This window comes from Pholcus phalangioides, unplaced genomic scaffold, assembly GCF_987345545.1.
Source record: "Pholcus phalangioides strain wild (caught in Gottingen) unplaced genomic scaffold, Ppha-v1.0 ptg000004l_1, whole genome shotgun sequence".
Taxonomy (NCBI): Eukaryota; Metazoa; Arthropoda; class Arachnida; order Araneae; family Pholcidae; genus Pholcus; species Pholcus phalangioides.
Window position 1 is genome coordinate 13337256 of NW_028301597.1, and position 13733 is coordinate 13350988.

At 40.8% G+C, this 13733-nt stretch overlaps 1 protein-coding gene across 1 annotated transcript; it reads left to right on the forward strand.

Annotated features, from left to right (window-relative positions):
- The first annotated feature begins 2190 nt into the window (after nt 1-2190).
- Nucleotides 2191-3333, forward strand: LOC149086560 (uncharacterized). Its single transcript, XM_089256028.1, has one exon. It carries the CDS (start codon nt 2246-2248, stop codon nt 2993-2995), a length of 750 nt encoding a protein of 249 aa, XP_089112154.1. The 5' UTR covers nt 2191-2245; the 3' UTR covers nt 2996-3333.
- The last annotated feature ends 10400 nt before the right edge of the window (nt 3334-13733 follow it).

The window sequence follows — 13733 nt, forward strand, 5'->3', positions numbered from 1 at the left end:
ACTATAGTGGCGGCTCGGCAAAGAGAATAGCCTCTGTGCCCTGCGGCAGGATGTGGGTGGGAAGGGGCAGGGGGGTGACACTCAAGAGCCGCGACGCACACTTTGAGGAAGACTGCTGTAACGGAAGATGTTTGTTGAATCTACACCATATAAGTACAATAATGCATTTTGATGTTACTAAAACCTCTCATAATGACCGATTTTCATGACTTCAGTAAAAGGCACTACTGCCTACTCATGCATATCAAGAATGCTATCCATATCTACAGTGATTATGACAATACGTATAGGCAATAAAAGAGAAATTTTGGTATTGCAATCGACGCCCGATATAACGACCCCTTCGTCTCGTCGAGAATGGACGTCACACGCGACATTTCACGCGACCTCTTACGATTAATTCAACTCAATTAAAAAATTGACTTATTATGAAGCATAGTATGTATATTAATAGTATTACTCAATGATATAATTATATTATCAACCGTATATCTCTCTCAAAGAATTTTTCGATTGTTTTCTTACGTGTTTAACTAGCGTAATTTCATCTGAATTTTTTTCTTTCAATGTTTTAGCTGAAAGTTGAAATTCGTTGCACTCTGACGAGATGTGTTCAAAAAACAAATTCAATGAGATTCATTAAGAATTACATGTAAAAGAAAATAATAAATTGCAGTGATTTTTGTCCTGTTGATGCTTGCCGGTTTTCGGTCAAGAAAGGAGTAGGAATCCTGCGTTTGAAATTGCAAACAATTGCAAACATTAACTGACTCGTATAAACACCTGCTTGATTTCTAAACGAAGTACATGTGAAAGAATACTAAAATAATCTGATGTCACGGGGCCCCTAAAATCTCCAAGAACCCTGGTTAAAAACGTCTTCTCTAAATAATCAATGAACAATTAATAGTTATAGCACATTATTTGAATATAGAGTTTGTGTGTTTCGGTGCATAATTTCGGGCAAATTTATTGAAAAGAGTGATTTCAGAAACAAAATTGCGAATTTTAACAATGGTCGAAATATTTCTAAAATTTTATTTCGATTTTTTTTATTCGATATGAAATTGCAAGAAAATATCGTGAAAATTACGCCATTAGAAAAATTTCTTCTAATTAAATGGAATCCCTCTCCAAAACAAGTTATTCAGTTATTATTGTTCTATTACATTATCAGTGAAAAAAGAAGAGGGAAGAAAGAAATATAAGAAAGCGGAGAAAAAAAACTGCGCAGTTATACCTGATGGCCCATACAAACGCTCAGTTATACCTGCGCAGGCATAACTGCACAGTTATACCGAATCGAAAAACCATTCCCTTCAGATCGCCTGTGCAGGTCAACTGACGGCCCCTACACACGCTCAGTTATGCCTGCACAGTTATAACTGAGCGTGTGTAGGGGCCTTAAAGCGATCATTCAGGGAGGGTCATTTTCAAACAGTATTTCCCTAAGGGCACAAGCAGGAGGAGGGGTGAGAACAGCAGGTCCTAATGTCTGTCCGAAATGAAAATTGGAGTGAAGGCATAAACAGATGTCTCATTCCACAGTATTAAATGCTTGGGCGCCGATAATACGACAGCTTTGGTGTAAGCTTTTGTATACAGTATAATGGATGGCAAGATGGCTATCGGCAAGCGGCGACATCGACAGGAAGAGACACTCGTACTAATTAAAATGAATGTAGTAGAGCTCTTATTTTGATTTTGTCTCCCACTTGTTTGAATGAAATACTATAAGCTGGTTCAAACAACATATACATTTGCAATCTATGACTGGAACCATACGACCATATGACAAAAAAAAGTGGGGTTTGAAATGAATGCTGAATGACATGCATTCTGAATCACGTGATTTTTCTGTTTCTCTTTTAACACTCCCTCCCCGGCTGAAAGAAATCAAGGGGGTTTTGTGGCGTCGCCGCCGACGTGTCGGAAAAGAAAGCCACTTCCTCAGAGCGAGGATTGATGTACGCGCTCAAAGCGCCATCAGGTGATTATTCTAGTTATTGCGTAGTTCGTTTCTCGTCATGTATATAGGATGTTGTGTGAAATAAAGTCCGTCCCTTGTGTAAGATATGTCTCTGTAACTACACGCAACCGATGCATCTCATAATTCCCGATATTGGTGACCTTGGAAAGTCTGATCATCAGTTGAGACATTATATCTAAAAAAAGAGACAGCGGACGCATCTCAACGGAAACAACACGTGCTGTTGAACATTCTCGCCCACGCAAAAGCGAAAGCATGGCGGACGTGGCAGCGGTAAAGATACCACCGTACAATTTCGCCGATCCTACACTGTGGTTCTTGATGTGCGAATCAACTTTCGAACTGGGGATTCCGAAACCGGTAACGGACAGTCGCACAAAATTCAACTACATAGTGGCCCATCTACCACCGGAAGCAGCTTCCGTCATCCGCGATGTCATCACGAATCCAACGGCAACAGATCCCTACGGACACGTGAAATCGGAATTAATCAAGCGCAGTGGTGAATCGTCACAGCAAGAGATACGGAAACTTCTCACTGGGGAGCAACTCGGTGATCGTCGTCCAAGTGAACTTTTGCGCGTCATGCGGCGTCGCGCGGAATCACACAGCGTTCCGGACGAGCTCATGTTGGAACTGTTTCTTCAGCATTTGCCAACATCTGTGCAATCTATCCTGGCTGCAGTCACACCACTAACGTTGGACAAAGCGGCCGAAATCGCCGATCGCGTCATGGACGTAGCACCACAAGCGGTAAGTGCCTGTTCTAACTCTTCCGCGAATTCCATCGAGGAACGTTTGTTGTCGGAAATCGAAAAGCTCCATGTGCGAATCGACGAGATTTCCCGAGGGCGAAGTCGTAGCCCGTACCGAAATCGCTACCCGCGACAGCGTAGCAGATCGAAAAATCGCGACGAGTGTTGGTATCATCGACGATTCGGCACCGATGCCAAGAAATGTGTCTCTCCCTGCAAATATTCGGGAAACGAACTCAGCAAAGAGTAGAGGCGACTTGCTCTTTGCCATCTACGTCACGTCGCCTGTTTGTGAAAGACATGAAAACGAATCTATCTTTCCTCGTTGATACGGGCAGTGATGTTTCGATCTTGCCGGCAAGCCTTTCTCAGCGCAAACAACGGCCTGTTCAAGCGTTCGCAGCCGCGAATTCATCATCCATCGAGGTGTACGGCCAACGTATTCTTTCCGTGGATTTCGGCTTGAGACGAAATTTTTCCTGGCCATTTTACATCGCCAATGTGTCAACTCCTATACTGGGTGCGGACTTCCTTCATTATTTCGACTTAGTCCCGGACCTTCGCAACAAGTTCCTACGTGACTTGAAAACGAAATTGAAACGTCTCGGACGCGTCTCAAACGCAACGTGCATTCATTCGGTGAAAACGATTACCGGTGACTCGGCGTATCACAAGCTGATTTCTGAATTCCCGGAGATCACTAAACTTCCTAATCCAAATGCACCAGTAAAGCACAACACCATCCATCATATATCCACAAAAGGACCGCCTGTGGTGGCGAAACCTCGTAGGTTAGCTCCAGACAGATTAAAAATAGCGAAATCGGAATTTCACAACATGCTGCAACTGGGGCATTTGAGACCTTCGAGGAGTAATTACGCCTCACCACTTCATATGGTACCAAAAAAGGGTACCTTGGAATTTCGACCGGTCGGAGATTTCCGTGCTTTAAATGCACAAACGTTAAAAGACAAATATCCCATTCCTTGCATTGCTGATTTCACTGCTGAACTGCATGGTACTAAAATTTTCAGCCATGTGGATCTCATAAAAGCCTATCATCAGATCCCAATAAATCCTGATGACATCCACAAAACAGCAATATGCACACCTTTCGGATTGTTTGAGAGTACCAGGATGCAATTCGGATTGTGCAACGCTTCTGCAACCTTCCAGCGATTCATCGATGAAGTGACCAGAGGACTTCCTGGAGTTTACGCATTCGTCGACGACATCCTGATTGCATCAAAAGATCCTGATGAACACATCCATCATCTCAAGACTCTCTTCAACAGACTTCAAGAATATGGACTCTGCGTCAACGTCTCCAAGTGCAACTTCGGTAAAGAAACCATCGACTTCCTTGGATTCCGGCTATCTACAAGCGGCATCGAACCTCTGACAGATCGAGTTCAGTGTATCTTGGATTATCCACAGCCAACGACCTTGACACAACTTCGAAGATTTCTCGGTATGTACAATTTTTATCGACGTTTCATTCCGAAAGCTGCCGATTTGTTACATCCGTTAATAAAATTTCTCGAAGGTCATAAAAATAAAAAATCACCTCGTTCTGCTCGTGCCAACGACCAACTCGCGTGGACCGATGAAGCAACAAAGTCGTTCACTTTGGCCAAAGATGCCATGGCAAATGCCACACTCCTGGGACATCCACTTCCTGGAGCTAAATTAAGTGTTTGGGTAGATGCTTCAGATGTCGCAGTGGGTGGTGCTCTCATGCAATTAGCCGACAAATGGGAACCCATCGCATTCTTCTCTATGAAATTGTCCAAAAGTCAAAACAAATGGTCCGCATACGACCGAGAACTATTTGCAATTTATTCATCTATAAAAAAATTCAAGCACATGCTCGAAGGCAGGGAGTTCATTATCTACACAGATCAGAGGCCCCTAATTTATGCCTTCAAGCAAAATCCAAACAAATGTTCGCCGCGACAGCTTCGTCATTTGGACTTGATATCCCAGTATTCAACCGATATCCGTCACGTCCAAGGCTCTCAAAATTATGTCGCAGATGCACTGTCAAGAATCGAAATTGACGCAATAACTGGTTCTAAGGACATTAATTTCAAAGAATTCGGGGAATTTCAATCAAGCGACCCGGAACTGAAAGAAATTTTGAAGGGTAACAACACATCTCTACAACTGGAACTGAAGCCATGTCATCTAACAGATGGTGAATTATGGTGTGACATTTCAACTGGCTCACCCAGACCTTTCGTTCCAGACTCGTATCGAAAGCTGATTTTTGACCACCTTCACAATCTATCGCATCCCGGAATCGCTGTAACAAAAAACCTCATTTGCTCACGATATGTGTGGCCAAACATGAACAAAAACATCACAGCTTGGGTACGCTGCTGCCAATCATGCCAGCGATCGAAAATCCAGAGGCACACAAAAGCACCTCTGAGCACCTTCGCACTTCCCGACGCTCGTTTTTCACATGTGCACATTGACATTATAGGCCCTTATCCACCATCAAACGGGAACATCTACTGTCTTACCATGATAGACAGATTTACAAGATGGCCCGAAGTAACACCGATACCGGACATACGCGCCGAAACCATCTGCAAAGCATTTTTTGATTCATGGATCAGTCGTTTTGGTTGTCCCTCAACAGTGACCACAGATCGTGAGATTCAAACTCAATTTGAATCTCATCTCTTCCAGCAGCTCGCAGCACTACTAGGAACAGATCGCATACGAACCACTGCATATCATCCAATTGCCAATGGTCTGGTCGAGCGATTTCATCGCACCCTAAAAAGTGCCATCATTGCTCACGACAATACCAAATGGTCAGAATCTCTTCCGATAGTCCTCCTGGGTCTACGATCCGCTTTCAAAGAGGATCTTCAAGCTACCTGTGCCGAACTGGTGTATGGAACCACTATTAGATTGCCATCTGATCTACTTTCGGATGAGGTGTCCAAATCTACACCAGACGCTACCTATGCATCAATGCTGTCTTCGCTCATGAGGAGTTTATCACCCGTTTCTCCATCTCATAAGAATACTTTCAAGATTTATGTTCATCCTTCCTTAAAATCTTGTTCTCATGTGTTCTTACGCGTAGACAAAGTTCGACCTGCATTAAGCGCACCCTACACTGCACCATATCCTGTAGTGCAAAGGACCGACAAAGTTTTTGTAATCAAAGTAAATGGTAAATCTATCTCAGTGTCTATTGACAGAGTCAAACCTGCATTCGCCATGGATGACAGAGAACCACCTGCAGTCACCGAACTACCAAATGAGATCAGTTCTAAACAGGACTCCAAAAGTCCAGTGTCAACGACAGAAAAAACAGTAACAACTCGTTATGGACGAAGAGTTCATTTTCCAGAACGATTTGTTTCGTATTTTTGATTGCATATGTTTTACACCCATTTATATTCTTGTGTTATGCCTTTACATTTTCGCATATGTGTACATATTATTTTCGCATTTCTCGCATAAGTGTTAATTTACATTATTTATTTTTTCAAATCATTGCAAACATGTTAACATCGTATATATTCGTATTTTTCATTCGTCTTAGCAAAATATTGAATTCTCAGCTGTCGCAAGTATTTATACACACATGCACATTGGTTATTATTTGTTATAATTTTGTATCATCAATATGTGAATGTCAATCTTGTATTTCCTACATTAGCGTTCGCTCGCTCACTGGGGGGATAGTCTGTGGCGTCGCCGCCGACGTGTGGGAAAAGAAAGCCACTTCCTCAGAGCGAGGATTGATGTACGCGCTCAAAGCGCCATCAGGTGATTATTCTAGTTATTGCGCAGTTCGTTTCTCGTCATGTATATAGGATGTTGTGTGAAATAAAGTCCGTCCCTTGTGTAAGATATGTCTCTGTAACTACACGCAACCGATGCATCTCATAATTCCCGATAGTTTCATTTCCTTCTTTCTAAAAAAAAGAGCTACATTTTTGGATTTGTCAAGGAGGCTTGGGTAGACAACATCTTTGTGTCAGACCGAAAAGTGTTTATTGTTAATGTAATTGTAATGTGTGTTATGGTAATGAAAAAAATTTTCATGCCGATCCTCAAGATTTCCTTTAGGATTTAGATTGCAGAATCTCCAAAAATAACGGTAAGCAAAACTAAAAATATATAAATTATCTGATAAATTTTTATTTGAGCATTTCAATTCTTCTACAGTAGTCTCTCGAGAATTCGGTCGTGCTCTAATCCAGCACGTCCAGTAGTCCAGGATATTTAGGTGGTGTGGTGTCATTTTTCTCCTGATGCCCTAACCCCTTAACACGTTCTAATATTTCTTAATTGCTGATCAAGTCCTGACTATGTCTTTGCACGAAATTTCATATCTTATTTCAATGGGTTTCTTCAAAGTTAATCCAGCAATTTCGGTAAAATCTGGCACACCGTGGTCTAATACGTACCGGCAAGGGCGTAGCCAGGGGGGGGGGGGAGACTTGGGGGGGGTCTGCCCCCCCCCCCCCGAAATGTGAGAAAATGACCGAAAAAAGGGAAAAAGATGGTCAAATCCATTGTTCTGTCACTTTGGTCCCCCCCGAAATGAAAGTGGTCCCCCCCGAACGAAATTTCTGGCTACGCCCCTGCGTACCGGATTAGCGAGAGTCTACTGCAGGGGTCTTCAACCTTTGAGGCATAGCAGGCCATATTGAAACATTTTATAAAATACGCGGGCCACAATGTTATACTGTGGCATTTTTCGTTATTAAACGAAACGGGGGGGGGGCATAATATAGAAGATTTTTATTCACTCTGAATACAAATAATACAAAGGCAAAGGCCACAACAGGCAGAGTGCCCAACGAGGTGGCTTAAAGAGAAAATAATAATTAATATAATAATAGTAAAAATAAAATAGAATAAACAAATAAAAAGTAATAATTTCTAAAAAAAATTTTTTAAATAATTTCTTTCATTGACAATAATTTTAATTCATTCTGAACTAATTTCTTCCATTAAAAATATAATTCTTATATTTACTCTGATATAATTTCTTCCCTCTATTCCCTCTATTGAAGAAATGTTTTTCTATTAAATATTGTCAGTATCTTTGTATCAAATCAATATATTATATTTGAGATATTATCAAATCTTTATTAATCAGTAATATTAAATTACTAAAACTATGACGGATCTCCATTTTTGCCGTGTGGCTGAAGGCACCAGGATGGACATCTTAGATTACTAAAAATATGATGCAGAATTTTACTGGTTTTTTTTTTTTTTTTTTTTTTAATGGGAGTGTGATTATTTTTCATCTAGTACCAGAGAATATCATTATATTTCCTTATCTTATTTTTGTGTTTATGGTTTTGGTGATGCAAAAATAAAAAAAAAGTTATGATTTTCATAATATTGTTCATTTTAGTGAACCATCTCGTTCTTATTAGGGCCAAAAGGGTGCAGTGGTGGATAAACGCAAATTTGTGGGTAGGGGCGGTGGTTGTGACCATGTGTTCAATTTTTCAGGACGGTTCTGACTTTTTTTGGAAAAAATTCTGAATTTTCCCCCTTTTTTAAGCAAATTTATTTTCTTGGTTTGTTATTCAGTCAAAAACGTAGAAAACATTTTTTTTCCCATTTAATTTTTCTGCTCTCGGGGGGGGGGGGGGGGGTGGTGACAGCCCCTACCTTTAATCCGCCCCTGATAGGGGGTCCTCCAGATCAGGTTGCGCCTGAATCATGATCCGCCACTGTATATCTTTGCGTAATTTTGTTAAAATCATGTGCTCCCCTAATTGTTTTGAGCAGTGTATATTTAAACGTCTCCAGATTTTCCCCTTCTTAATTCGTTTAATAACATTGATATTTTGTAATATCAATTAAGTATTGCTACTTTCTGTGCAGTACACAGAAGCGTAATGCAGTAAACACCATTACACACTATACTCTGCGCACTAAAAAAGTACACTATAAAAAATGAAAGTAAATTTTATTAATCAACAAATAAATTTTTTCTAATCCTTGAGTGCATTTTCTGATCGGCGTATAAAAAAGATGTCAACAACAGTGTAAATTTGGTGGCACTTCATTTTCATGTGTGAAACAAGGAAACCAATTTTCTAATTAATGATGTAAAGATTAGAAGAAGAAAGATTGTAAGATTAGAATAAAGACATTTCCATACAAGATTAAAAAAAATAATAACGTTGTGTAGAGTGATTTATCTTTGTACCGAGTATAATAATTTATAACGATTTACCACTATGAATAATTTTTCCAATCAGTATGTGTACAGATAACATTTTAAACGATAATGCTGTCTCCGAATCATGTTACTAAATTAAGGAACGTAATTCAGAGAATTATTATTCATTATAATGAACAACTTGATAAATTAATAATGAATGAATAATTTCCAATTCTAACTAATTTGTCTCCGTTGCTCTCACCATCGAAAAATGTACGCGCGAGCGGCCATGTTTATTTCCGTAACGCGAACATAACGAGTGGTCTCCGGTTCTCGTTAGTTAACGTTTCACGTAGCGATGACTATAGCGACAATCGCTAGTAACGATGTGAGAAAAATCAATCTTTAGCGATGGTGACGTAAATCTATCCCACAATGCACCGCAAACCCCAAACACGTTTGAAACGCGGGCATAACGACATGAGCGTAATAGACCCCCTGGACTCGTCGGAAAACATCACACAAGCTACTACTACTAAACCCAGACATGCACCTCGTCCATATTCCTTTGCGGAACCTCTAACGAATTGGTACATGCGGGAATGTGCGTGTACGTGTAGTGAAACCTGATGTGAAGTTTGTGTCTGTGTAATGCGTGTTATGTGCAGTGCTGCCATCTTCCACCAGTTTTTTCTAACTATGAGTGAAGTGTAATGATTGAATAATTAATCGTTGTAGGCCTGTTGCTCTCTGTGGCGAGACTTTTTAATGGGGAGATCGGCTCGCATTTGCGACTCGAAGTTGGGAACCACAGGAAACCAACTTCAGCCGACCACCACTGCGGTGACGGTGGGGTTCGAACCCGGGTCCTCGCGACGCGAGTCCGTCATTATGACCACTCAACCACCGCAGCGGCCATCACACAAGCTGCTGACAGTGAGTTGCCGTGAGCGGAACACATCTGACAAGCCTGCGACCAATAAACATACACACAATTGTCTGTACACAATTTGCCTTGAAACTTCCGTGGCTGACGAGACAGGTCGGATGCTGTGCTCCGTCTGCTTCTTTTGGCAGTTACTGCCAAATACCGGTCTCCATTCGGCGTTGTAACTCGGGGGCGACCTGTACTGTAACGTCTACTGATATTTCCGTTATCTTGGAATCGTTGCCAAAGCCTAGAGATGACACTTTGGGCAATTCCAAGTTCCTCGGATACTTCCATCTGAGTACGCCCACATTCCAGGCGGCTGATAATTCTACCACGTAAAAAATCATCCACATGCGTCCTCTGCGTCATAACTATTCGCTTATGGCACTGAGCGCGTTACAGAACTCTTGTGAACAATTTTACTTCTTTGCCACCATTCCTTATATACCCCCCTCTTACACTCTCGTCATTGTGACGCACTATCGCATCATCTGGTGGCTTCCTGAAATTTGCATATCATTCTTGCAGATGTGTGTGATAATTCTACAGGTGAAATTTTTACTTTAGATTTCGATTTCCGTGTGATTCTGAATTATCCTTAATTTATGGACATGAGTGCACTTGAATGGTTTTGTGGAGATGATGCTCTTCAAAATTTCAGATGCTGTGGACCATGACATATGAACGTCATATTGAACCAAGAAAGAATCCAGCACACGATCTCCAAGAAACTGAGGAAGAAGAATTACCAGTGCCGCATCTAAATGTCTAATAATATTGCCCGTCGATGAGTAGAGTTTCAAATAATCATCCACTGTCATGGTCGAGTTTTCATCGAAAATAGGTGGTTTGAATTTCAGAGATGGTGGTGGATTTGGTGTAGGAACGGGTGGAATAGGGAATGAAAATGACGATGGCAGAGGTTGAGATCTTCTTGGCATCTTTTTCCTTGATATCTTAGAATTCCGCTGAGTTAATATCCTGCTGACTTATTTGTGGTATTTAAATGCGTAGTATTTAAATTAAGATAATGACACGTAGACTCAGCAGCAATTCTATAATATCAAGAAAAATGAGAATTTATTTAAATTGGTGAGAGCAGATAGGAGCTGCTGCCACACTTTACAAAAGACAAACCTCAACTGGTGCGAGTATATATGGGCTTCTTCTATGCGCTCCGCCGCACAGACGTGACCCCCAGACAGCATGACCTATATTTACACTACCATTCTCAAGCACATTCCAAGAATCCGAAAACATGGGGGGGTACATCCAGGGAACGTTTCTTTATACATAGAAATACAACATATATGATTAATAATAACATTAAAAGAATTTTCAAACACGAAGTAATCCATTGAGTTAAGCAAAAAATAATTGAATTGCAAAAGTTTTTTTTTAAAATGTAAGATATTTATTGATTAATTAATATGGAAATAGTGTTAATTACATTAATAAACATTTTATTTTAATTAATTATTAGAAGTTCGAATGATTTTTCAGAAATTTTATTGTTTATTTTTATGTTAATACTATTTTCTTTCTCTTAAAAATAATGGCATAATTACACATCATCAAGTGTTCGAAACATCAAGGATCGCATGGACCATGTTGGCGCTTACAAAAAGTTATTCATTGTCACATGTCAATATTCAAAAAAAAAAAAAAAAAAAAAATTACAAATTATACACAAACATGAAACAAGTATAATACAAAGTGTAGTCTGATTGAATGTTAACGTAGAGAGAATCAAGAGGGAAAAAAGAAAAGATTAATTTGAATTTCGTAAATACATGTTAGTGGCGAACAGAAGTGTCAGAGATCATAGTGTAAAGAAATATTTTCAGTCGCCGAGGCGCTTATTTTGAGAGAAATCAAATATAAACTGAAGAGCCAAAAAAAATGGTACAGGCATGCGTATGCAAATAAAGCGATATGAAACCAATCAGAGTACGGCGCTGCGGTCGGCAACGCCTATATAACACAACAAGTGTCTGGCATAGTTGTTAGATCGGTTACTGCTGCTACAATGGCAGGTTATCGAGATTTAAGTGAGTTTGAACGTGGTGTTATAGTCGGTGCACGAGAGATGGGACATAGCATCTCCGAGGTAGCGATGAAATTTGGATTTTCACGTACGACCATTTCACGAGTGTACCGTGAATATCGGGAATCCGGTAAAAAATTAAATCTTACGACATCGCTGCGGCCGGAAAAAGATCATGCAAGAACGGGACCAACGACGACTGACGAGAATCATTAAACGTGACAGACGTGCAACCCTTCCGCAAATTGATGCAGATTTCAATGCTGGGCCATCAACAAGTGTCAGCGTGCGAACCATTCAACGAAACATCATGGATATGGGCTTTCGGATCCAAAGGCCCACTCGTGTACCCTTGATGACTGCACGACACAAAGCTTTACGCCTCCCCTAGGCCCGACAACACCGACATTGGACTGTTGAGGACTGGAAACACGTTGCCTGGTCTGACGAGTCTCGGTTCCAATTGCTTCGAGCTGATGGACGTGTACAGGTATGGAGAATCATGAATCCATGGACCCTACATGTCAACAGGGGACTGTTCAAGCTGGTGGAGGCTCTGTGAGGCTCTGTGGGGCGTGTGCAGTTGGCGTGATATGGGACCCCTGATACGTCTAGATACGAATCTGACAGGTACGTAAGCATCCTGTCTGATCACCTACACCCATTCATGTCCACTGTGCATTCCGACGGACTTGGCCAATTTCAGCAGGACAAACACCCCACACGTCCAGAATTACTACAAAGTGGCTCCAGGAACACGCTTCTGACTTTAGACACTTCCGCTGGCCACCTAAATCCCCAGACATGAACATTATTGAACATATCTGGGATGCCTTGCAACGTGCTGTTCAGAAGAGATCTCCACCCCCTCTTACTCCTACTGATTTATGGAGAGCCCTGCAGGATTCATGGTGTCAATTACCTCCAGCACTACTTCAGACATTAGTCGAGTCCATGCCACGTCGTGTTGCTGCACTTCTGCGGGCTCGCGAGGGCCCTACACGATATTGGGCAGGTGTACCAGTTTTTTTGGCTCTTCAGCGTATATATACACACACACATATATATCTATATATACATGCAAAGAAAGAAGGGAGGGAAAAAAATCATACACAGTTTTCCTGGTATATTTGCCTACGTATGCATAGGTGTGAATGTCTTCCCTGGTTCAGTAGCAATTTTGAAATTTTCTGTATCAGATATTAAGAGTACAAACTTTTTCAAAGATTCTTTAAAAGTATACTCATTTTGAATGCTTTGTAGATTCACTGGTAAACTATTATATTGTTTAGGGGCTAAGTGAATGAACTTTTGCATAAAATGTTTTTATGAGGTTTGGAATTCACTAATATCTGGTTTGGTCTCCTTGGATTAATCACACTATGTTTTTCACGGGTCTACGTCAAAACATCGCGAACAAAAACATCGCCCGTCAAAACATCGCTTGTCAAAACATCGCCGTGACAAAAACATCGCTGTGACAAAAACATCGCGGTCAAAAACATCGCCAAATACGTCAAAACATCGCAAGTCAAAACATCGTACGTCATAACATCGCAGGTCAAAATATCGCAGGTCAAAACATCGCACGTCAAAATATCGCCTGAACATGGCCCTGGAAAAAAGATCGCTTTATGAAAAATTTTTAAATTAAAAATTGTAATGGAAATCACCTCATCCCTTTTTTTTGTTCAACTGGTTACCAAAGCTGCACTAAAAGTGCATTAAACTTTCAAGCGGCTTTGGTTGTGACAAAGCCAAACCGTCATCTGTATGTCTGTGTTCGACTGTTTCCACACCTATTTTCTCTCAATCCTTCGAATTCGGCCTTTTTTTTTGAGTAATGG

What these genes read in the sequence shown, in the direction of transcription:
- LOC149086560 (XM_089256028.1), top strand. Translation starts at nt 2,246, where the DNA reads ATGGCGGACGTGGCAGCGGTAAAGATACCACCGTACAATTTCGCCGAT.